At 45.8% G+C, this 21,915-nt stretch overlaps 5 protein-coding genes across 5 annotated transcripts; 2 read left to right on the forward strand and 3 right to left on the reverse strand.

Annotated features, from left to right (window-relative positions):
• Positions 1 to 885: 885 nt before the first annotated feature.
• On the reverse strand, positions 886 to 2,010 carry FOXG_20882 (uncharacterized protein; the record flags this gene model as incomplete). Its single annotated transcript, XM_018401201.1, has 2 exons — positions 1,025 to 2,010; positions 886 to 930 (listed from the first exon to the last, which is right to left on the reverse strand). The coding sequence occupies exons 1-2, from the start codon at positions 1,967 to 1,969 to the stop codon at positions 886 to 888; spliced, it is 990 nt and encodes a 329-aa protein (XP_018251741.1). The 5' UTR covers positions 1,970 to 2,010.
• Positions 2,011 to 10,667: 8,657 nt separating this feature from the next.
• Positions 10,668 to 13,004, forward strand: FOXG_20883 (uncharacterized protein). The gene is made up of 2 exons (XM_018401202.1): positions 10,668 to 10,745; positions 10,808 to 13,004. Exon 2 carries the CDS (start codon positions 11,746 to 11,748, stop codon positions 12,112 to 12,114), a length of 369 nt encoding a protein of 122 aa, XP_018251742.1. The 5' UTR covers positions 10,668 to 10,745; positions 10,808 to 11,745; the 3' UTR covers positions 12,115 to 13,004.
• A 3,843-nt stretch (positions 13,005 to 16,847) lies between these two features.
• On the forward strand, positions 16,848 to 18,324 carry FOXG_12436 (uncharacterized protein). The gene is made up of 3 exons (XM_018392228.1): positions 16,848 to 17,353; positions 17,435 to 18,030; positions 18,089 to 18,324. The coding sequence occupies exons 1-3, from the start codon at positions 16,975 to 16,977 to the stop codon at positions 18,101 to 18,103; spliced, it is 990 nt and encodes a 329-aa protein (XP_018251743.1). The 5' UTR covers positions 16,848 to 16,974; the 3' UTR covers positions 18,104 to 18,324.
• Positions 18,325 to 21,040: 2,716 nt separating this feature from the next.
• Positions 21,041 to 21,505, reverse strand: FOXG_20884 (uncharacterized protein; the record flags this gene model as incomplete). The annotated part of the gene is made up of 1 exon (XM_018401203.1): positions 21,041 to 21,505. One exon carries the CDS (start codon positions 21,503 to 21,505, stop codon positions 21,041 to 21,043), a length of 465 nt encoding a protein of 154 aa, XP_018251744.1.
• Positions 21,506 to 21,523: 18 nt separating this feature from the next.
• Positions 21,524 to 21,880, reverse strand: FOXG_20885 (uncharacterized protein; the record flags this gene model as incomplete). Its single annotated transcript, XM_018401204.1, has 1 exon — positions 21,524 to 21,880. One exon carries the CDS (start codon positions 21,878 to 21,880, stop codon positions 21,524 to 21,526), a length of 357 nt encoding a protein of 118 aa, XP_018251745.1.
• Between the last annotated feature and the right edge of the window lie 35 nt (positions 21,881 to 21,915).

Genomic DNA, 21,915 nt, shown 5'->3' on the forward strand with positions numbered 1-21,915 from the left:
TCAATATGCAGTCTAACAAGACTGTTGGCATATCAGCTACTGTAAGCTGACGACGTACAGGAAACCAGCTCTATCATAATATCACAAATCAAAGTGCTAGGCGCGACTGAGAGCGGTTGGGTTAAGAACTCTTTGGGGGCTGGTCTTGTTGACAAGTGCACTACGGGACCAAACTACCAGCTATGATTTTCCAAAGGGCCATTTCGTTGTTGACCTTGTGATTGTTGTCAACAGGCTTTCGCCGTGGCTTTCCCAATTTCCTGTTTCTGTCTCTCAGTTCTATAAGCTCTCAACCATAGGTCCTCAATGTAGCCAAGATATCTATGTATAGGTTAAGGACATACTACTTCCTTTATTTTGATTTGCCCCTCCTTGAACGATATGCGCCAGCGGTGGCCGAATCCCGTTGTTGATTTATTTGCTCTGTCGCCTTAAGTATTTTCGCGGCTCCTCCCTTTTCAGCATTCATCAATCGCTTCAGTTTGATAAAGAGTTTGAAAATATCTGTGTAGCTCTCCAACCAGGGATCGCTAAATACTTGCTTCCCCTCCAATGTCATGCTAGCCAAGGCTCTAGACAGTGATTCATTTGTATATCTTCCTGTTTCAATGGCCTTGTCAATCAAGGCCAAGTTTTTGTCTTTAACATTGTCCTTAACTATTTCCGATGAATAAATAGTCTCAACCTTTAACAAGGACTTGAGGGTCAAGGAAGCCTCGTCCCCAGTTGATGATATGGCAGAGAGTGGACGTAAAAGTATGGTAAGCCTAAAAGTTTCAAGACGTAGTGAAATATGATCAACACTCCTGGTTATCTTTTCACCCGACGCTCCTAACGAACTGGCACTATCAATCATTTTATCCGGTACAACAGCTGACGTATCTGTTACCAAGGGTCTTGGAGGCTGGCAATATGTTTTCCCGCTAGCCACTACTATTGTATCCACCGGGCTGTTAGTAGAATGACACTCAGGAGATTTTGCCTGGAAATGCCTTTCCTCTGTATCGGATCTTTGAGCTCCTACATGCCCAAAGGACGGCGTAGGGACGATTTCCGTATAGTTACCGGTGTCTAAGCCGGCTTTATTGGGTTCGACTGGCTTTTCTATCGCCGGGTGCGATCGACATCCAGCGACTTTCAGTAAACCTTGTTCAATAAGACATCTGACCTTTTCTGCAACCCGCCCCTCTGGACCCTCGTGAGATATACTGTACTTTGGAAAAGTAGGTAAGACGTGAACAGAGGCCAATTGAAGTTCATCCGCACAGATATCTACTCTAGTTTCAATCTCTTGTAGCTCTGCAAGGAGGGCTTCTATTCGGCCATGTAGGGCCTTCACTTGACTTCCATCGCTCTTGCAATGGTCAGAGAATAGCTTCAAGACCTCGCTGTTCTTGTTGACCTTCACTATCAGATCACCTAACTGACTGTTTAGCTGAAGGTCTTCGTCTCTTAATTTTGCTTCGAGGGATAGATTCTCGGATCTCGCCTTCCCTAACTCATCTTTCAATCGATTATTCTCAGTTTGGAATTCCGCAGCCTCATCCAGTACACCCTCCATTCTGGCCTCGAGTAAAGAGACAGATTCTCGCAGTTTCGCCATTTCGCCTTGCTCGTCTCCAATCCTAATATCAGAGTCGTTCGAAGAGCGTGGATTCTTTTTATCCACATTTGTAGCTTCCTCTGGCGCGGGTATCATTCTATGCATAGAGTCGATCTCCGTTTTCACAGTTGATAAGAATTGCCGCACTTCATCAAGGTCTTTAGTTGCTTTCCATAGCTCATTCTCTTTCTTTCTCATTCGTTCCGTTTCTTGTTGTCTCGTCAGATTGCACTCCCTATCATGTCTTTCAATCTCCGATTTCAATCCAGAAATGATGTCTTTCAGACATTCGATCTGGCTATCATATGACCCAGTGTGCACTTGTGGGTCATCTTGTGTGAGTTTGTACAGGGACCTTGTCTCCATTTGAGTTATCCCGGTAAATGTTGGAAAATCCGGGAATCCCCTTCCCTTCAGGATTCAGACTGTTAGTCTGAAAGTCCTAGATTTAAAGTTCAAAGTCCTAGATACAATCATCTAGAGATATAAACCCGAGAATAACTCTCAGCTCAATAATGAACAACCAAGTTTCATAAAAATACATTTTCACCCAGCACTACTGCGCAATATAAACAACAGGTTATGAGCCCGGGTTAGCAAACACCGGGTTTCTCTTCTGAATCAAAGAACCAAACTTTAACTTCAACTCAAGATGACGTCACGACGAGCCCCACCTTCCACCATGCGAACTCGCAACACAATCAGAGTATCGCCTGCATCCGAATCGTCGCAACCTGGTGCTTCAGGTCAAGACCACACACCATCCTCAATGTATGACAGTACCACGGTCATCTCTGAAAAGAATACTCTTTTCCTTCCGCAAGAGCTCAAGCTAGGCGGCCCCTCCAATTGGGAGCAATATTGCCCAGCTCAGAAGGCCATTCTTCGGATCAATGGCCTCGAAGATGCTGTCTTTGGTGATTACCCTCCCGAGGAACAGCAGACTATGGATCAAAAGATCAGGGCGGCAAAAGCTGCCGTCTCCATCCGAGGTAACTGCACTGGAGAAGCACTCAGTCAACTAGTCGGGATTGAGAATCCCCAGGAGATGTTCAACCTTCTCCAGGCCTATTGTATTGGCACGGGCCCAGTTCTTCTGCAGACAACACTTTACCAGTTCATCCGGATCAAAACAAGCTCTTACGAGACAATTCCACAATTTAATGTCGACTTTGAACGACTCGTCAAACTTCTCCTCGAGCAGAAAGAACCAATCTCAGATACCCTCAAAAAGGTTGTTTATCTGACTGCCTGCGAGAACGAGTACCCTGACTGGACTGCCAGACAGCGCGCTCTCCTACGCTCGGAGCATCCGCCAACACTACGATCAATGCAGCAAGATCTCATTGATGAAAACAGGTCATCAGATGATGATGACAGTCATGGTACTGCCTCCACGTACTGGGCTCACAGTAAAAAGACTGGAAGGAAGGGCCCGGCCGCAAGAAAGCAAGAGGCAAGTGGCCGGAGGAGAGGATCTTCAAAGAACCAGCGAGCCGCGAACAAGTCTAGCCAGGAAACCAATCATCGAGTCGGCAAGAACAAGGAACATACCTGCACGAACTGCAAGAAGAGAGGACATCATGAAAATGATTGTTGGTTCGCCCATAAGGATAAGCGACCCGACTGGGCAGTCCGTCTCGCCAAGGAACTCATGGAGCATGATCTTCAACGCGACAGCACCAAGAATCTCCATATCAAGGAATCAAATCACATGACAGTTGAGCGATCTTTTCTGATTCTTGAAGACAGCGTCTCAGACGAGCTACCTATGGACAATACAGAGACGTGTAAAGTCTCCCTTGATAACATCTCTTCAACCGCAGAATGGCTGTTCGACACAGGTTCATCAGTCCACATCTGCAACGACCAAAGCCTATTCACAGAACTGCAGCCTGCAACCCGAACGGTCCTCGTTACGGGCGGTGGGAAGGTGTACCCATTCGGTAAGGGGACAGTCAAAATTTGCTTCATAAACAAATGGGGTGAGCAGGTCACAATTAACCTCAAAGACACGCTGTTCATCCCTGAGTTTCCGGTAAATGTCATGTCAGGACTCAGGCTATACAAGAACGGCGGCTGGATAGACGGGAACGACATGTACGACCCAACAGGAGATGTCTTTGGTCTCCTCCGCATAGGAAGGGACGGTCTGTACGTGAACACTGAGGTCGGAAAGACTACTGTTTCAAACCAGGCCGTCTCGGAACTCCAGCCAGAACCATGCAATCATCACACTGCTTCATCAAACCAATGCCTGAATGTCGACCTTTGGCACCGAAGACTCGGCCATGTTAACGCATATCAGGTGTCACAGACTGCCAAAATGACCAGAGGAATGTACTGTGACGGCCACCACGACCATCAGCCTTTCAATTACTGCCTCGCCTGCGACATCGCAAAGGCCCTACGATGGACTCCGCGAAATAAACGGAAACGAGCCTCCAGGGCCGGGTTCATTCATGTTGACACCTTCAAAGTCAATCCACCGGGCATTAGAGGCGAACGATGGGGAATGATTGCCACAGATGACAGGCATAGAATGAGATGGGCCTACACGTTCACGAGGAAGGGGATGGCTTCGGAACTTCTAGGCCAGCTCATCTCCAAGATACGAACTCAGTATGGCATCCGAGTGTACGCAATCCAAATGGATGGCGGCTCTGAGCTCTATGGTGCGTCTCTCAAAAACCTCGAGTACACTCACGGCGTCAAGATCATCAAGACGACACCATATACTCCTGAATTTAACGGAGTTGCTGAGCGCTCTAACCGCATCATCTTTGACAAAGTCAGAGCAACCATGGAATCGGAAAGAATCCCGATAGAGCTCTGGCCATTGGTCCTGGAAGATATGGTGCGCAAGACAAACGTGACAGCCACCAGGGCAATTGATGGCCTCACTCCCATGGAAAGCTTTCTCAACGAGGCCTTCCCCGGACAAGACAACAAGCCGGATCTGTCCGGAGAACGAATCTGCGGCTCACAAGTCACGATACACATACCGCAGGAACGAAGATTGAGATCACACAAGTTTGGCCCAAGAGGAGAGGCTGGAATCTACCTATGCATGGAAGGTTCACAGATCTACACCTGCTGGGTGCCCTCTCGCAGGAAGGGACATCAGATCGTCCGTTCTGCAAATGTACAATTCTACGAAAAGGTTGGGGAGACAGAACTCCTGACCGAAACTGAGCATGATGTTGAGCCGGAAATCCGCAAGAACGGAGCTCCCATCTCAAGCCGGCCACAGTCCGTCACGGAGCAGACAAAGACTCCAAGGCCACAAAGGTCTGAAGTGAACAATCTTCAGCATGCTGAGGTGCATAATCCTCAGCATGGACAGACGACAACATCCATGACATCAGCTAAGCTGCCCGATCTCCGAAAAGAGGTGATCACTGAGCCCAAAACAATGACTGAAGCGCTTCAAGGTCCGCAAAGGGAGCATTGGCTCAGAGCAATACACAGTGAGCTGCGCAGTCTCCTCACGAAAGGAACTTGGCGCATGCTGGACCGCAACCAAGCTCACAATAGGCCACTTACCGTCAAATGGGTATTCAAGGTCAAGAAAAACGAGGACGGCAACCTCGACAAGTTCAAGGCGCGGCTGGTGGTCAGAGGCTTTGAACAACAGTTCGGCTTTGACTACAACCAGACCTTTGCCTCTGTTGCCAAAGCGGCGACTTGGAGAATCCTCCTCACCGTTGCTGCCTGTCTTGACTGGGAGATTGAGCAGATGGACGTGTCGACGGCGTTCCTGGAAGGGGACCTCGAGGAAGAAGTCTTCATCGAAATGCCGGAAGGGCTTGTAGAGTATTTCGACCAACACCCAGAAGACCGTCCGCCAGGATTCTCAACCGAGAAGATCTGCAAACTGATCAAATCCCTCTATGGACTCAAACAGGCGCCTCGGCAATGGCAAAAGAAGCTGAAGGAGGCCTTGGAATCCCTTGACTTTCGACAAGTAACGTCTGACACGGCCGTATATCACAATCCCACAACGGGAGTGATCATCATCACATATGTGGATGACTTCCTCATCATGGGCAGCAACAAGGAAGCAATCCAAGGGTACAAAGCCCGCCTGGGAGAGATCTTCACAATGACTGATCTCGGTCCCGCCAGCCATTTTCTTGGAGTAAGAATAACCCGAGACAGGAACTCAAGGCTGATCTACCTTTCCCAGGATGCATATTTTACCAGAATACTGAAGAAATTCGGCTTAGAGGATTGTCGACCGGTCAAGACCCCGATGGAGCGAAATTCACTCTCGACACTGCAACCAAGAGACAATGGCGACTCGGCTTCTCCAGAAGAACGAGAAGACTATAGCTCGAAAACCGGCTCGCTGATGTATGGAATGACCCAAACCAGACCCGATTTAGCTTTCCTACTCTCGGTACTCTCAAGATACATGTCGAATCCATCACCAACACATTCACGAATGATCAAAAGAGGTCTCCGCTATCTACAGCAGACAAGAGACCACGGCCTGGTGCTTGGGGGCGTCAAGAAAGATCCTGAATCCGCTTGGAGCATCACAGCTTGGGCCGACTCGGATTGGAAAGGCGACACTGTTACGGGAAGATCGACGTTTGGATGGCTTGTTCAACTTGAAGGATCTACAGTCTCATGGAGGGCCAAACGGCACGAAACAGTGGCACTATCGACTACCGAGGCTGAATATACAGCACTCTCCCAGTGTGCCAGAGAATTGGCCTGGACTAGGAACCTCTTCTCTGAACTGCTCCTTCCGCTACATATGCCTATCCCACTGAACGGCGACAACCAGGGTTCCCTAAAGCTATGCAGAAACCCTGAGCTTCACCAACGGACAAAGCACATTCCGTTAACCGAGCACCATATCCGAGAAGAAGTTGAAGCCGGGAATATTGATGTGCAATACGTCAGCACACATGAGCAGGTAGCAGACGGACTCACTAAACCATTGAACGCCGTCAGCCACGGTCACTTTCTAGAAGCAATTCGAGTCAGTGCATGTCCGATCGAGGAAGCAGGTCGTATTATTTGGAGTACTGAAGTCCACGATGACTCTGTGCCCTGAAGACAAGGTGGATGGGGGCGTGTTGGAAAATCCGGGAATCCCCTTCCCTTCAGGATTCAGACTGTTAGTCTGAAAGTCCTAGATTTAAAGTTCAAAGTCCTAGATACAATCATCTAGAGATATAAACCCGAGAATAACTCTCAGCTCAATAATGAACAACCAAGTTTCATAAAAATACATTTTCACCCAGCACTACTGCGCAATATAAACAACAGTAAAAGCAGAACGAATGCTTCTTTGCAAGATCGCTTCGGGGGACGAACTGGCACCAGCTTGGAGTAAGTAGAATATGAGTTATGTTATTATAATTAAATCTATGGGGAAGTATCCTATAACTAATCATAATGAATACATGTCCTTAGATAAGACTGTATAAGGATAGTGAATTAGCTAATAATATACTTTCGTTATGTTAAAATTATTTGCCTTATATAACTGCCTTTTTAATATGAAAGTACTTATAGGTATATATTAATAATAAATCTTATATAGGCTGTTGACATTGGCTTTAAGTAATAATTAATAATACTATATTAAGTGTGAGCATATCAACAACCTACACAACAGACTAATCCTTTATCCGGTTGGGTCATGCAGGGTAGACAAGGCCCAAGGTTCCTTGGTCAGTGTCTACTTACCTCATATCTCTATTGTGTCGTAAGTTGAGCTCGCATTTATCCTTAACCCGACTCTACTGGGCAATCCGCCCCTAAACAGAACAGGGAAGGATAAGTAATCTAAAGCAATTAAGCCGAGTCCCTAAAACGATGCTTTCAAACTTAAGTTTCCTTGGACCAGAGGCTCAGATACATCATGATAAGAGACAGTCGGTATAAGACAGAGCGCCGCGCGTAGCATATTGTACTGTACTATATTGCATAGTCTACTCCAAAATTCCTCACCCCTTGTGAACGACGTAATGTATGGGCAATATTGTCGGCATGTTAGGGGTTCGGCTGACTGATGAGGGATCGAAATCGCAATCGCTCATGTCTTTATATTGAGCAAAGTATCCAAGTCTGTAAAGAGTCCTTTCAACATTCAGATCGGAAACACGACAGCATAGATCCATCTAGGGCAGCCTCTGACCTGCCGGGGCCAGGGGCTTGAGTTGTTACAGAGAGGTCTTGCATGCTTATTCAGCAAGCCATAATTTTTATTTACTGTAAGATACGAGAAGTACTTTGCATAATATCAGCCTATGAGAAAAGCACAATGCTAATCCTGGCAGTATGATTCGCATAGTGGTTAGGCATGGGCTCGGTACCTTATGTCTTTTCATAATCGCAGCGAGTTTGGCATTGGTATCCTCTAATCACAGCGACGTCAAAGTTAATGTACCTATATGTAATAGCAACGGATGGTGAAAAGATTAAGGAGGCTAAGATGGTGGTATAGCTGCTAAGCCTGATGGTATTGATGATTCTCGTGGCAGCTCGTACATGTTGGTAACATATTAAATCTAAATTGATTTCAACAACGTATAACGTAACATTGACCTGAGGAGGTAAGCGCATGAACTGCGAAATCTCGCCTCCTTCCGCCTGGAGGGTCGTGTTGTGGTGATACATGCCTAGGCGGCTCTATTGGGCTCGGTGTATCCGCCATACCAATATCTCGAGAGCTGTCAGAGCTAGAGAACCATTGTAGAAGTCAGTAGCATAGATGTTAGTCTATTTAGGGACTATGAGTCGATAAATTTCGTACTTAGCGAAAGTAATTTCACTTAGTTACTAGCGGGTCTACTTTACTTGCAGTGATGGAGGGCATAGTTGCTTCATAGCCAGGATGTACATGTTGACGCCAAGCTAGACATATCCTTACGATGACTATTCGTGGTATGCAAATATGACGCCCTATTGAGGCAAGTCACTATTATGACTGGTTGTGACTCATTTTCCTCCCCTGAGTCTGGCGGTTGATTTATGACCCGACTGAATCCGCATTCGAATCCCGGAGGAAGGTCTTTTAGTTCGTGTTTCTTCCAACAACATGTGTTGATCAGATCACTGTACATGGTTATTGGAACCAGTAAGCTTACATCATGCGCAAGCTCGTGATGTGAATGCGATTCTGCCAGTAAGGTTGGCCGGATGTTACGTTTGCCAAGTGACTGGTGCATCAAGCCCAATGTGAAAACATATACAGAATCGAAGTTATGCGTTAATGTGATAGTTTCCGCGTTTCTTTTGTAATTCAACCACAAGCCGTCACCTGGAACCCTCCGAAGAAGGAAGGTGGTACAGGGATTTCGGTCCTGCTGATCATTGCATCCATAGTCGGCGAGAAGGTAGTCGATGTCCTGTAGCATCTCTGCCATGGGATCTCGTGACCTAATAGCTGGCTTTCGTCTAAGGCTTGCGCTAGCACGCGGTAAAGGAGGCGGAGGGAGGCCTCTTTGGCTGCCCTTAGTTACAGCAAGTGCTTCCGTTCTGGGTTTGAGTGGATTGGCTCGGCCTGGTTCAATGTATGATGGCGGCGGGAACATTGCCTTGCAAAAGCCATGGCCTTCGCCCGTTGGCGGCAAAGCACCTTTGAAAAGATTGAAGTGCATGACCATAGTGTGAGGGCAATTACTTTGAACGCGGTATTTTCATAAACCTTGTCAATGCATCTTATATAGAATCGGCACCTCTCGCTATCGTGCTTGGCTATATTGGGGCGCAATATCCAAGCTTGGTCACTCTAAGAATAGGAAGATTATAGTGTGACAGTCTTGCCCTTACGCATATGCGTCGCTACTCCTACCGATTGTGAGATTCTGATTATAAGCCGACATGTATTACTGCAGCTACTAGTACGGTGCTAACCAGGGACTGTGAGACGAAACAAAGAGGTGAGTATTTAAAAATCCGCAACTTTTAATCGTATGAACTTGGAAACTACGTCAATCAATTTAGAGTAGCGACGATGTGTTTATTATATGAAGGAATAATATAAAATAAAAATACATACCTATTAATGTCTGGTACTGGATGATTCAGTTATAAGAATACTATCACAAGCCATATTTGTAATATGTTGATGATAGTACAGGTCATAAGGGCTCCTAATGCTGAATCCCGCCACATGCTAGATATCTTCGCCAGAGGTGTTTAAGATGTAGAAGATTAGAACATGCTGCTGTCGGTCCAAATGGACCATCCACTCACAGAAGCACATGATTCAATATTTGGAGCTATCGTGGCTTATACTAATAACGGTTGGATCTGATGAACCATGATTAATCGCAGTGACTGAGTTATGGGGCGCGCCAACAGAGGCCGAGGCACCCCTAGCTGTTGTCAGCTGTAGCAGATGTGTTACCCGGGGTTATATGGGGTCCGGTCGGCTGCTTGCAGCAAACTCTGTGGGTTACTTACAGAGGGGTGATTGAAATGGAGAGCTATAATTGGTCCAGGCTGAATAAAGCCCGATTTTCCCTGCCCATCAGGTTGAACGGTATAATTATGGATAGCCAATGAAATGTGTTGTGGTCAAGATGTGAGGGAGGTTAGGATCCCTGTAGTTAGCACAGGTAGCTAATAACAACCCTATTCACAAGAGGCGTTTGTCATACAGTCTTGTTTATCTCTAAAAGAGGGTTAAAACATTATATGACCCTTCTATTTTGGGAAAAGAAGATTGTTTAGCCAAAATGCCCTGACAATTACCCGACGGTTTAACAGTAACCGACCCATTATCTCAGCGCTAGTAGTGGGAAGGGTCTGGTCTACCTACTTGCACAGCCCATCAAGGCAGGGCCATGCATGTGTAAGACGTGAACCGGCACCTACCGTACGAAAACTTCTATCCTACCGGCTGAATTTTTCATAGCTATCTGCAAAGTCAGAACAAGGTTACTTCCGACATCAGTTCAAGGGGTGTGTTTCACAGCTTGCAGAAGATGCCCCACTTAAAATTATTCGAGCTAAATTATCTAACGATTCATCTTACGCTGGTATGCTTAATGACTTTTCATAATTAACTAGAAAGAGTTTGTTGTAACGTGGCCAAGAACTGACTCCCCTTTGACTACTAAGCATGGTTGGTAGATCTCTGTACATCGCCGAATTACTTGACTTGACTCTGAAGGTAGGGAACGCACCACTTTTCTAACAATGTTGCAGTACTAACATGTAAATAATTGATTAAAGAAACAGGTCCTTTATATTTCATGGTTGATATAGGTGGAACTAAGTTTTCATTTTAACCAAAGTAATTGCCCAATTGACATTCTTCTTACCACCGTCATCCGATTTCTGTCAGAGGTTCTCGTACCATGCCTTCCCCTTTATCGGCAGATGTTTGTGATTGTGGCATGGCCTGGGTCCAGCCATTGGTTGCTTGCTTCTTCTGTTGCAATTCTTTCCCGCCTCAGCGTTTCTACATTTAAGGAGCGGGCCATATTCATGGCCGCTTTTCGTGCCGCAGTGGGGACATGTCCAGGTAATATCGGGTATGGTGCACATGTTTGTTGCTGGTTGAGTGTATAACACGGTATGCACACTATAGAGCTTTTTGAAGGGTTGACAAGGTAGATGGAAGTTGTTTGGGTATAAAGATATGTGAAAATAGGATATATTGAACAAAGGCGTTGACCTATAGGTAATATGGGTTATCCGCTTTGATGTATGTGGAGGACACTGAGCATCTGGTTAAGGGGCAAGTCGGGCCAGGTGGTGCCCTCCTTATGTTTTTTTATCTTACACTTCAATTGCGGCTTTGCCTAATAACGATCCGTCCTGCACACCCCACAGGAACAGCCTCTCTTAAAGAGATGGTAAAATATACTTAAAGTAATTATAGCGGTTAAGAGTGGCCTTGAGACCGAGAGTGGATATTTAGTCTATATAGGTTCTTCTAGAAAGCTGTATCAGAGGCCCATCTCGGATGGCAACGAAAATGTCTCACAATTGGTATTGGTCAACAATACGACGTCCATTTATAGCATCCGAGCTTCCGCCTCCTATGTTACTGCTATGATCACGCCGGATCTTAAAATGGTAGACTGTCTTTGCTAATGTTAGACTCATCTCAAGATAAGCCAGATTCTTCCCAACACATCCCCGGGGACCTGCAGAGAAAGTCATGAATGCACTTTCAGCTAAATAGATACTCTCAGGAGAATCACTACACTCATCCTTCTCATCGACAATCTACCGTTCAGGACGAAACTCGAATGGCTCAGGATACATATCAGGATCGTGATGCATGCAGTAGGATACAATGCTGGCCTTCGTGCCCTCCGGGATATATCTCCCGCCAACAACAATGCCACCTGTTGCACCTCTGGAGCAATATCAGTCGGAACAGGAGGACTCATGCGCATTGTCCCTTGAATGAAAGCTCGAAGATATTGGCTAGAATGAAGGGCAGCGCCACCCTGGATGCCGCCTACACTGGAAAAGGCAGCTCTCGATTCCTTCGCATGCTTCTCTTGTGCATGAGGGTTTCGCGTTAGGTAGAAGAAAGCAGCAGCGAGACCTATGGCAGACGTGTCAGAGCCGGCGATGATGAGAGACCCACTCTCATTGAAGACTTCTTCGTTGCTACATCCCTTTCCAGTTTCCAGGTCCAGGGCCAGGATGAGATATTGGAAAAGGCCTTTCTACTCTCAGTATCTGATTTACATCGTGCTTGCATCTCATCTTCGATTTGAGCTCTCTTAGTAAAGCATTCCTCAACAAATGTTTACCACTTGCTCATTGCTGGAGGTGCTGCTGCTGCGAGAAGATAGTCCAAGCCTCGAGGTTTAAGTCATGCCCAGAGGGAAGTACAAGGGGAGTAGCCAATCTAAACATCATGAATTAGCAGGAGCCTCACCCATGATATCCCATAACTTACTGGATGAATAGTGGACGTAAAGACTAATCGCTGGGATGTGCCGTAGCTCTCTATCACGTTCTTTCGTACCAAAGGATTCACCGAAAAATAAATCCCCCAGAGTATCAAAGACAAGTCGATCAGCCCATCGAGCCATGTGCAATGAGCAGGACCATTGCCTCTTTCGAATTTCCTCTTTGAGTAACTCAATCCATCGATCGATGTTGGAATGAATGAAGGGTTCAGTGGAGCGCAGTGCCTTATCGGAGAAGGCATGGTTCATGGCGCGCCTCTTTCGAGCATGTGTTGCGTTGTCGATACTAATCCAAGTCGTCATAACGTGGACATTACAATGGTATACTTTGTAGCATACCGCCTCTTTGACATTCGCCTTATTATTGTAGATTGTTTTAAGGCCACTAGGAGTATTTATCAAGACACTATTCGGGGTGATGCGAAAGGTTAGGCTTGAAAGAGCATGTATTAGTACTAGAGGAGATAGTTTAGAAAGGACATATAGTATTTACCATAGTTCATAGTATTTACCATATTTCATAGTATTTACCATATTTCATATATGCCAATCCTATCTAGAAGTGTAGCAATATCCTGGAACGCTGAGATCCATGACCAAAAGGGGCCTGGATACTTAGATAGTGGGTGCAAGTAGAGTCTGTACCACACAATTGCTGCACTATAAATAGTTGATACAAAGACAGTTCCTGACAGAATCATCTGTAGGGAAGAGTCAGTTATCATCGCGGTCATGATGGCTAGGGCATGCGAGGTGGGTTCTGGTCATTTTCTTCGCTCAAGCGAGCAAGACCTCGTGGGAGGAGTCGAGGAAGGCTTTTTGGTGAGATGTCATGTACGCAACAGGTTCATCAGGCCTTTAGGACGCTGCACGGCACTCCAAACGGATGATGTACGATTTTCTCGGGTCTTCATCATTTGCTTGTTGGGCAGCTTCTTTTGTCTTTGGAAGCATTACGGTGAGATCGCTTTCGAACATCTCATCTGTTTCAACGCCTCCGAAACGTTGGTCTGTCAGACGATCTGTTATCTTGTCTCGAAGAGTCTGTAAAGAGGAACTTGTTTTCATGGTGGACATGTGTTGCCAAGAAGCTTGCTCTGCTTCCTTCGGAACTTTTTAGCACACAATGTCCTCTTCTCTGGCAAGGCGAGCTCAGATAATGTCGAAGCAATTCCCCCCCCTCTCCGCCCCAGGTGTCTTTTGAAGCCCGTAGACAGAGGCATGGTGTTCTGCCAGTATGTTCAAGATGGAGGGAGTTCCGGGCGATGGTTGAGAAGGCCAGACGGATGCCCACAGTGCATAGGAGGTAAACAGGACCTCCGTCATTCCAAGGAAAGGGCTAATGTAAGAAAAACATTTTTTGACAAGAATGAGCGGGTGAGGTGAATCCCTGTAGGGAAAGACACAGTAGCTCGAGCCTCAGGAGCCCTAATAACTGCTAACCTAGTAGATAGACAGCAGAAATCTGACAGCCACCTTTGTTCCCCAGCGTCATTTTCTAGGTCAGCTGCCGTTAAAACGGAAGCTTCTACAATCATTGAACTAGCACCTAACCATAGTGAATATTAACTCATTTATTCTACTTTCCATACTAGAAATTGCGCTTATGTATGATTGCTAATGCTGATATAATAACTATCCGACTGCCTATAGTCTCTAAGTTATTGAACACGATATTGTGAGTTGTTGTTTGTATCTTAAGGTCCGATCCATTACCAAGGTTAAGGTGGCCTTAGTAGCTTATAACGTGGCTGCACAACTACTAATTTAAGGATTTAAAGAAGAAAACATCTTAATTTGAAGCAAAGGCTATAAATAAAAATAATTATTATTAACTATACAAAAGAGCCCTCTTTTTATCTCCCATGTATAAAAACAAGTATATATCCCTGAATACTTGTATTGTTAGAACTCATATTACTATAGGCACAATGGGTGCCCGATTTTTGCAAGAGACTTTTCGCCGTGAAAGGGCTTTCGAATTCTTTATGGGGGAAAGCGAAAAAGCCATTAACAATTTATCTAACGACTTAGGGTGTAATGAAAATGAATTTCATGGCATCCATACCCTTTGGAAAGATTCATTTATTCATAATGGCCCTGAGTATTCTCAATACCACAAAACCTTACGTCGGCTCCACGGTCTAGGCTTACTGATAGTTTGTTTTTCAACGTTGCTACAAGGGGATCATGAGATAGAGGAAAGTGCATTAAACCATGAAACACGAACAATCCCCATAGTCTACTTTCTTATACCAAGAGGCGAACAGTCAGATAGGTTTATCGACAAGTTAGAGTCCAATACGAAGCTCGATGTCTGTGTTTGGGATACAAAGGATCAATTTACAGCTAGTTCTTCGGTTGGACTATCAAACAAGAACGTGAAAGGAAAGAATTTTGAATGGTGTATAGACAAATTTTGGGACGACACGGATCCAAGCTGGCATCGGACTCCAGTGGAGCCCTTCTCATATGACCCTAAAGAGGATAAGAGGGTAAAAGAGTTTTTGGAAAACGACAATCCCTACTTCTGTGTAGTAGGCATGAAGATCAACTGGAACGACTATCTGGAAAGAGACCCTCGTATGTTTCTGAAGAAGATCAAAGAGTTCGATCTGGTGGGGCATATAGAGCAGGCGAAGAAGCGGAGTAAAGACCAATGGTATTTATAAAATCCCAGTTAGGAGAAGGTGAGGCCAGCTAATAAGTAAAATAGGTCCAAACTACACCATTTTACCAATGTTTTATGTTTTAGTGCCTTATCTTAAGGCCTAATTCCAGACTCCTACCAACCAGTAATCAGGGCAGTAGGTAAGGGGTATACTATCTTATAAAAATCGTGTAATAGCAGCTTCTAATGAAGGAACAAATAGAAAGAATATTAAATCAATACGTTATATTTTATAATATTTACAGGATATGTTAAGTAACATACTCCATAGCACAGCAAAAGGGGCACTAATTATATGATTACCTTAAACGATGAACATCATTCATTCCTTGATCTATATGGATAGCTTAAGGAAGGCGACGGAAAGTGGGAAGACAACAAGTTCCAGCTGGAATGGCACCGGGCCATAGTTCGTACCTTTGATTCTCCGTGTCCCGGGAGTCACTTTGGACGAATATGGATATAGGTCAAAGAAGGTGCTTCTCGTCACCCTGTGGAGTATTTGGCTGGCAATTAGCCCATTGACTTAGCGGCCATTTTTTAACCCAGGTTCAACACCTTGGCTAATCTCTGTGATCCTCTCGACGCAGACATAGACCTTTTAACTTTTAAAGTCAACTGATGGGTAGCTGTCGCTATACGTATACGTTCTCTGTTGCCATTGGGGAGGTCAGTTGTATAGGTTAGCTGAAATTGTGGATGGCTTAAATATTGAACATCTCGAAGATACTAATCTGGAGCAGAGCGTGCCTGTAAACGCCCTGGGAACATGATTTCATATGATTTTCCAGCTAACATGGATTCCCATTTCACCTTGGCATGAAATAAAAAGATGAGTTACATGTAAGAATGACATAGTCACCGCCCTTGCTATGATCTGTTAGCACTGGATCGACCATAAACTTTCGGAAATGAGTAGCGCTCCTGTAATTTGCAGCACCATCTCTTACTCAACCTCGTGAGTTTATCCAGCAGATCCATTCACTTTGCTAAATATGTGGATTCGCAACATCAGCTAGTACCCAATTGTCATCACGTAGCGGAAATATGTCCTAGAGCAGCTTGGCGCTCTTTCTGAGTCCCTCAGATTACTTTCATACCAGGTAGTAGCCAGTTCTACCAATAAGCCGAGTTCACATGCTAAGGTAAATGCTGGCACTGACTTCTTAGGCCAAGCCAAGTAGTGCCGATGGGGTACCGCGCTAAAGCAGTGAGCAAGATGAATGCAAATAAGTTCCGACTTCTTGAGACCCACAGGCGTCGGTTAAAACGCTTTTTCCCGGACCTCACAAAGGAGGGACAGAATTGCCATATATACATGTAGGCTTACTATTTCAAAAGTTAAACTTCAACTGATCTTTCATTGTTAGGAGCTGAAGACCAAAAGCCTGTTCTCAAATTGTCACAAAGAGACCACAAAAATGCCGCTTCCAAGTCGAAAAGTTACCTTCCGGTCACTTGCCAACAGGCTCCGCACGGAATATGAAAACAATTGGCCTTTCCAGACAGAGCTGTCAGTGTACTTGGGTGAGATTGCCTTATGGCGCAGGTAGCTGAATAGATCATAAGTATTAGAGGTGTCAGTCAAAGGCAGCAGCCTCCTCTGAGACCTCGTTGGCGACGGCTTGTTTCCCAGTTTTAACATAAGCATATAGCATAGACCCACTGGGCCATCGAAACTGCTATAAAGAGACCGGCATGGTTCTCAAAACGGAGGTTGTAGCGCATATTACCTTGTTGAGCTGGCGCGCTTTGCATTGACTGAGCATCATACTTGTTTATTGCAATCCGCAATGATAGGTGTCGCCCGATTACTCACATCAAGATGCCTTAAGTGGGCGACAGTTACATCTTTCATTTTTTCTATTGTTCTCGTTACCCACCTACTACATCCTTTCAAGCCTTTCGCAGATCAGATGGTGATAAATACCAATTGGTCCCGTTTTGCGTATGCACAGTATGTGACCAATAGCGAGTACCTGTGCAATTCGGTCATGCTGTTCGAGGCTTTGCAACACCTTCGCAGTCGCGCGGATCGCGTGATGATATATCCCTCCCACATGCTAGATTCAGATCACAAATCCAGCAATGCTCGGTTGCTTGCAAAAGCTCGCGACAAGTACGATGTCAAGCTTGTTCCTATTACGGTTCGACATAAGGATAATACGGATCGTAAGTGATCATATTGAGAGCCTCAGGCTAGACGTGTTATCGGTCCAGGGCAAAACTGACCTTTGCTACCCACGGATCCAGCTACGTGGGCTGATTCTCTTACCAAGCTCCTTCTTTTTAACCAGACTCAATATAGTCGTATTCTCTGTATTGACTCTGACTCTGTTCTCTTGGAATCTATGGATGAATTATTTTTTCTGCCGTCTATACCAGTAGCTATGCCTCGGGCTTACTGGCTGTTCCCAATGAAGGAGATCCTTTCCACTATGCTCATGCTTATTGAGCCTTCCGAGGTAGAGTTTGCCCGCATCATGAGCGAGATGGATGCGGCATCCAGTAACGACTATGATATGGAGATTATTAACTCTTTGTATCGCAACAACGCCATGGTCCTCCCGCATCGTCGTTACGCCCTGTTGACGGGCGAATTTCGCAGCGAGAGCCATGCCAAGTATCTGGGCTCCGAAATAGAGCCCTGGGACCCTGCCAGAGCGTATAGCGAGGCTAAGCTTGTCCACTTTTCCGATTGGCCGTTGCCTAAGCCATGGCTGCATATAGATGAAGAGCTTCGCCTAGAACTGCAGCCTAATTGTACAAATACAACAGGTGACGTCGTAGACTGCACAGCAAGAATAATTTGGAATTCTTTCTATACAGACTTCCAAATGAAACGCAAGGTATTACTGCAGGACTTCTACATAAAACACATATGCTTCAACGCTAACAAGACCACAGGAAATCTGCAGCTGAACTAGGATCTTTCATATCTGGTGTGAATAGGGTGATTCTCAATATGAGCCCTAACTACCAAAGGGTATCCGTCAAATTAGGCTAGTCACGACGTTCATGTCGACTATCCGTTATTAGTAAAACTAAAACACATCCGCTATCATACCTGTGATGTCACATACTTTAATGAAAAGCAGCAGCGATAGAAATAGAGAGTCTTGAGTTACCTTGTGATTCGGCATTCTGCTGTTTGTCCTTTCTTTTAAAAACTTGGTCACTTGTTAGCTGTAACACATACCATCCACAACCCCTCTTTCGGCATAACCCCTCTTTCGGCAAGCAAAATAAAAAAGCCACCACCAAAAATCAACAACTTCACTTACACAGAATTTGACCGAATTGATAGAAATCCGTGAAATTTTTCGTTTCATAAATCATAAATAGGGTTTATCTATTGTACTCTGGTTTTTTTCGCCACCCGCCGCGACCGCCTGGGTGGTTGGTGGGGTATGTTTTCCTCTCTGACTTCGATGACAGAACCAGCCTCCGATTCTGACTCTTGCTCGCTTGAAGAGACAAATTCCACCCCAACAGGCATATGACGAGTCGCCCCTTCTGGTATGCACTCTTTACTAGCTAGAGTCTCTCCAAGAGTCATGAAACGTTTGTTAGGATTCGGCACCGCCTTCCTCTTCTTCCCTCTTTTCAGCCGAGCCAATTCTTCCTCTAGGCTGGCAATCCTCTGCGTATGCGCCGCTACTGTCTGCTGGTGAGCTTCAAAGCCCTTGGCTATTACGTTGTATCGTCTCCGTGTCTTTGGTGTTTTGTTCAGTCCAAGGTCACGAATTTGACGGCTCGTCTGTGGCGTATCGTCCGAGCCAAGATACAGCCTTGGTTCAGGAGTCACTCTTGGGCTGCCATTTGGCCTATCTTGTTGGATTTCTGGGTGCCGTAACGCTTTCGCACGTGAAATTGGCCAGTTTCCAGTGACCCTCCAGCCAGACAGTATGTTCTTCTTGGTCATTCCAACTCGGCGAGCCTTGGCGTAGGCCCTGATGAAATTGACCTTGTCCATTGGAGCGGAATCAGTCAACGAAGCGAACTTTTCCAACTCTCGTCGATATGCAGCTTTCGACGCATTAAATACTCCATTGTCCAGTGGCTGGAGTCCATGAGAGCAGTGTGCTGGTAGATAGCAGCAATAAACGTTGTTTAAAAAGCACGTGGCCATCCATTCATCCTTCCATCACTCAGCACTGATCTTGAGGTGGGGAAAATAGAGAACATACTGTTGCATGGCTTCCATGGCCATCTAAAATGATCAGTCTCGCATCAGAGTCGTCGGCAGGCGTAGTCTGGGGCAGATAGACTCTTTCAAGCCATTCAATGCCTATGTGGTCATCAGTCCACCCGTTGGGCGATGTTATATAATACCAGTCTGCTATCTGCTTGAACTCATCAAGAAACCACTGTTTCTGGAGTTGTTTCCCCTTGAATATTATGCCAGGAGTCAAAGCGCGGCCGTCAGCAGTGATAGCTTCGATGAATGAAGTCCAATTCCGAGTTTGTGGTCCCTTGAGAAACGCCTTGCGCTTCGGGTCTGCGCTTCCAACAACCAGGCTATCTAGACCTGAACCCAGAGGGTTAGTCGGCCAAAATTCAAGAATTGACAAGGAATAGAGGTGAATGCTTGCCGAAACCAGTCATAATACCCCCCTCATCAACGTTGACGGTGTTTTCAGGCTTGATCCAACCATATTGGCCCTCCCGGATATCAAAGTACCAGTGAACCGCTCTAGGTGTGAAAGAGTCGAACCTCTTGGCTTCTTGACGTCTACCCATCTTGGTCTTTAGGTCTGCACGGCGATTGATAAACTTGGCCACCCAGTTGCGTCCTAAGTTGGGACGTTCGCCCTGCTGCCTCAACAAGCCCATGACACAAGCGCGGATCTGACTGTGGGACGGAGCATAGCCCAAGGACTCCTGACGGAGAATCCAGAGAGTCAGCCTATCCTCTTGGCTTTTGGACAAGCGTCGATGAGGGTGGATCTGCTCTTTCACGGCCCCGCGGCCGTTAAGTCTGTCTATTAGAGTGCTCCGAGGTACTCCCCGTCTATGAGCGGCTTGAGGGGGCGAAAAGCCATTATCAGTAACATCCAATATAGCGTCTGCCATGTCTTCCTCTGTATATTTCCATCGAAGTCTCGATCTAGGCATTTTTTTGTCGTTGTCGCAGAAAAATGCCAAAAAACAGAGAAAAGAGCGGTGAGGAAATTGATGATTGAATTAACACTATTTCCATAGCACGGTATGCATACATCGCATACCCCGCACAGCCTTAGAGGGCTACAATCGTTAACTCCAATCATTTATATAATCAGCAAAGGCATTATCCTCCAAGTAGCTATTTATTTTGGCCAATATTTGTGTAAGTGAAGTTGATGAGTTTTGGTGAAGCTTTTTTTATTTTGCTTGCCGAAAGAGGGGTTATGCCGAAAGAGGGGTTGTGGATGGTAGTTGTAACGGTTGCACAAGCCGTTAAACCACAGGGCAAAAGATCGGGCCATAATCGCTATGCAAGCAATCATGGATGTGCTACAGCTGCCTTATAGAAGTCTTACAGCGCTGTTACGGGCACGAATCGTAACAGCAGTAGATTCATTTCTTTTGATACAAACTAGATAACAGTTTTTAACACTATGAATCATTTTTCTTAATTTCAGGTTCTATGAAACTGTCTTTAAGCATTCAGGATTATACTTAGATATTTTCCAAAATGCGAGTAACTAAATGGCTTATATTTAGTTTCTCCTCCAGGTTTATGGTACTACTGAGCCCATAAGCTAGGCAGGTCTAATGATGATGTCTACCCTACAGCCGAGTGGATCTCCCATGTAAAGCAGGGAGGATACGACAACTATCGGTTTTGGGTTGATAAATCCAACGTACTACTGTAGGTTATACAAACATAAGGCATGATAAACAATTAATATGCGTTTTACCACCAGCGTGAAACAATTTGGTACATGTTATAATGTACTGTAATGGTTCTGCTATAGGCCTAATCCTCGGCCTGACCTTTTTCGCCAGCGAGGTAAGAACCTCAATATACCTTATCAGTGTCAGTTTCGAAACAGGTAAGAGAGAGAGACAAAGAAAGAAACAAAATCTATACAAAAGAGACGTGCAGAAGATAGGGACGGTAGGAGAGTCGCGAGTGCTTCCTTGGTCGTCGATGCCTAATAACGAGGGTATATCTTTCCAAAGAACGAGCTGTCCTTGGCAAGGTCGACGAATTTGGTGGAATCTCTCCCTATTGCTAGATTGATTGCTGCATTCGGTGACGAGGTCAGCCTCACCCGTTGACGCGGTGGTACTGTTCTGCAGTAGAAGATGTGATCCGGTGCCTTGCGTCGGCCGCATGAGCAGACCAGGCGTGCGTCATTTTGGTTGAACCTCTCGTGATACACGGCGAAGTCCCCGTGGAGGGACCTCGCTGCCAGCAAGTGGTGTAAGGCTGCGCGCGGGAGCGACAGCTCCGACGGGCAGCCTGTGGTCGCCTTGAGGTTGAGTCTCTTGTACTGGTCGGGAGCGGACGTGGACCACCATGCCTCGAATGCTTCTTTCGGTTTCTGTCTTGCGATTCTTCGTAGGTGAGCCAGCGTCGGTTGAGCATCTTCGGGCTCGGGCAGTGCTGATGCTGCTTTTACCAGTATGTCGGCCTGTTCGTTGCCGGGGACACCGGAGTGTCCTGGCACCCAAAGCACCTGGACGGCTCCATGCGCAGACGATGGCCATGAATGTTGTTATTTAGGTCTGGGGTAGCCAAGTTG

Source organism: Fusarium oxysporum, chromosome 3, assembly GCF_000149955.1.
Source record: "Fusarium oxysporum f. sp. lycopersici 4287 chromosome 3, whole genome shotgun sequence".
Taxonomy (NCBI): Eukaryota; Fungi; Ascomycota; class Sordariomycetes; order Hypocreales; family Nectriaceae; genus Fusarium; species Fusarium oxysporum.

Bases quoted from the DNA above. Each gene is read 5' to 3' on its own strand.
- FOXG_20883 (XM_018401202.1), top strand. From the start codon at position 11,746: ATGCACTTTCAGCTAAATAGATACTCTCAGGAGAATCACTACACTCAT.
- FOXG_12436 (XM_018392228.1), top strand. From the start codon at position 16,975: ATGATAGGTGTCGCCCGATTACTCACATCAAGATGCCTTAAGTGGGCG. The intron at 17,354-17,434 runs GTAAGTGATCAT...CCACGGATCCAG, and splicing joins ACATAAGGATAATACGGATC to CTACGTGGGCTGATTCTCTT.